Source organism: Rhododendron vialii, chromosome 1a (assembly GCF_030253575.1).
Source record: "Rhododendron vialii isolate Sample 1 chromosome 1a, ASM3025357v1".
Taxonomy (NCBI): domain Eukaryota; kingdom Viridiplantae; phylum Streptophyta; class Magnoliopsida; order Ericales; family Ericaceae; genus Rhododendron; species Rhododendron vialii.
This window is the reverse complement of record NC_080557.1, coordinates 10,409,388-10,411,674: the sequence shown is the minus strand read 5'-3', so window position 1 is coordinate 10,411,674 and position 2,287 is coordinate 10,409,388. Positions and strand designations below refer to the sequence as shown.

The following is a 2,287-nucleotide window of genomic DNA, read 5'->3' as shown; positions in this document are numbered from 1 at the left end:
AGTGACCATTTATTTCTTCTATTTTTATCCACTTCCATCGAATATACAGAATTGCACCAGGATAACATACATTCCATACAATGATCGTATTGAAGCATTTCCCAGTGCATAGAAATCATCAAAATAGAGCAAGTATACGGCCTAATTTTTCCTGACATTTTGTCACAGTAATTTTGGTTGCTTTATAGAAATTTTTTTACATTTTATTGTTTGTGTTGATGAAAGTTATAATCGGAAAAGAAATAATCGAGAAAGGCAAACTTTTTCAATTCTTCTCTTCAAGATGAAGACATCATGTGATGTAAAGATTGACCCAAATCTTGTAAAAAAATAAGACCCTGTCTTGGGATGAGAATGCAACTGATTGTTCCAAACTGTATTGTTACTATAATTTGTGGGTTATAGCGAACTACATTTTCCTTAAATGTGAGGCCCCTAATGGACATGTGTTTTGCTCTTCCCAAGCAAACTAAATGAAACATGCATTTTGCTCCACCCAACGAACTTCGCTATTACGAAACTGTTAAGACATCATTTTTTGAAATACTCAATCGGGACTGGGCTTCAATGTATTCTGGAGGTGAATTCGCTGTTAACTCGATGCATGCACACCAAATTCAGTTGAATAGGTTTGAGTGAATATCATTGACATGCCTTGAAGCGACCATTTATTTCTTCTATTTTTATCCACTTCCATCGAATATACAGAATTGCACCAGGATAACATACATTCCATACAATGATCGTATTGAAGCATTTCCCAGTGCATAGAAATCATCAAAATAGAGCAAGTATACGGCCTAATTTTTCCTGACATTTTGTCACAGTATTTTTGGTTGCTTTATAGAATTTTTTTTACATCTTATTGTTTGTGTTGATGAAAGTTATAATCGGAAAAGAAACAATCGAGAAAGGCAAACTTTTTCAATTCTTCTCTTCAAGATGAAGACATCATGTGATGTAAAGATTGACCCAAATCTTGTAAAAAAATAAGACCCTGTCTTGGGATGAGAATGCAACTGATTGTTGCTATTGGGACGGGGTCACATGGGATGGGTTGACTGGTCACGTGATTGTGCTTGATCTCAGTTGTAGCCGGCTCTATGGCGAAATCCATCCCAATAGCAGCCTTTTCCAACTCTCTCACCTACAACAGCTTAATCTGGCTTGCAATCACTTTTGCTACTCTGGCATTTTACATGCATTTGGCAGCTTGGCAAGTTTGACATATCTAAACCTATCAGATTCTGTTTTTTTAGGTTCATTCCCATCTGAAATCTCACTAGATTGATTGACATACCTCTCTAGATTGATTTCACTTGATTTTTCTTCTTCTCCACTGAGATTTGAACTGCTCCATTTTAAAATTTTCCTTACAAACATGACCTGGTTTCAAGAACTCATCCTTCAGGGGTAGATATATATTCAAGTTTACCCAATTCCTTGACGAATTTGTCTTCTTTAACAACTCTAGACCTATCATCGACCAAATTGCTTGGGAACTTACCCGATTCAATTGGTTATCTCAAGTCTACTAATCAGCTCACGGGTCCCATCCCCTTCAATTTAAGTGGTCTTCAAAACCTATGAGTGCTCCACTTGTATGACAACTCTCTTAGTGGGGTAATACCTCCATGGTTGTTTACTCTTCCGTCATTGATAAATATAGATTTGAGTTCCAATCATTTAACTGGTCAAATTTCTGAATTCCAGGATCATTTACAATTGGACACCATTGACTTGATTGACAATAAACTTCATGGCCCCATTCCACAGTCAATTTCAACTCTTGTAAATATAACCGGGCTCTATCTTGCATCAAATGATCTAAGTGGTATTATGGATCTTCAAACACTCGAAAATGTTGAGTATGTACCTTGATCTTTCCAACACTAATCTATCAGTGGTCGCTAGAAGCAATGTCAACAATACCCTTCCCAACCTAAGGAATGTCTATCTCTCATCTTGCAACATCGAGGTGTTCCCTAATTTCTTAAGAGCCTCAGAGAATCTTGAAAAGCTAGATCTTTCTGACAACAGAATTCAATTCATGGACAGATTCCATAGTGGGTTGGGTTCATCAGGAAGGGTTTACTGTCGTATTTGAATGTTCGTTCCAATTTGCCTCAGGGACCACTTCCCATTCCCACCCCCGCTGATACAATACTTTTTTTTATCTCAAACAACAATCTTGGTGGAGAGATTCCTTCATTGATTTGCAATGCAAGTTCCCTTGTGATTCTTGAATTGTCTGACAACAAATTGAGCGGTACGGTTCCACAATGTT

At 37.2% G+C, this 2,287-nt stretch overlaps 1 protein-coding gene across 1 annotated transcript; it reads left to right on the top strand.

The window, feature by feature from the left end:
- Positions 1-480: 480 nt before the first annotated feature.
- LOC131327864 (probable leucine-rich repeat receptor-like protein kinase At1g35710) lies at positions 481-2,008 on the top strand. Its single transcript, XM_058360992.1, has 4 exons — positions 481-580; positions 1,090-1,220; positions 1,369-1,589; positions 1,620-2,008. Exons 1-4 carry the CDS (start codon positions 481-483, stop codon positions 1,879-1,881), a joined length of 714 nt encoding a protein of 237 aa, XP_058216975.1. The 3' UTR covers positions 1,882-2,008.
- The last annotated feature ends 279 nt before the right edge of the window (positions 2,009-2,287 follow it).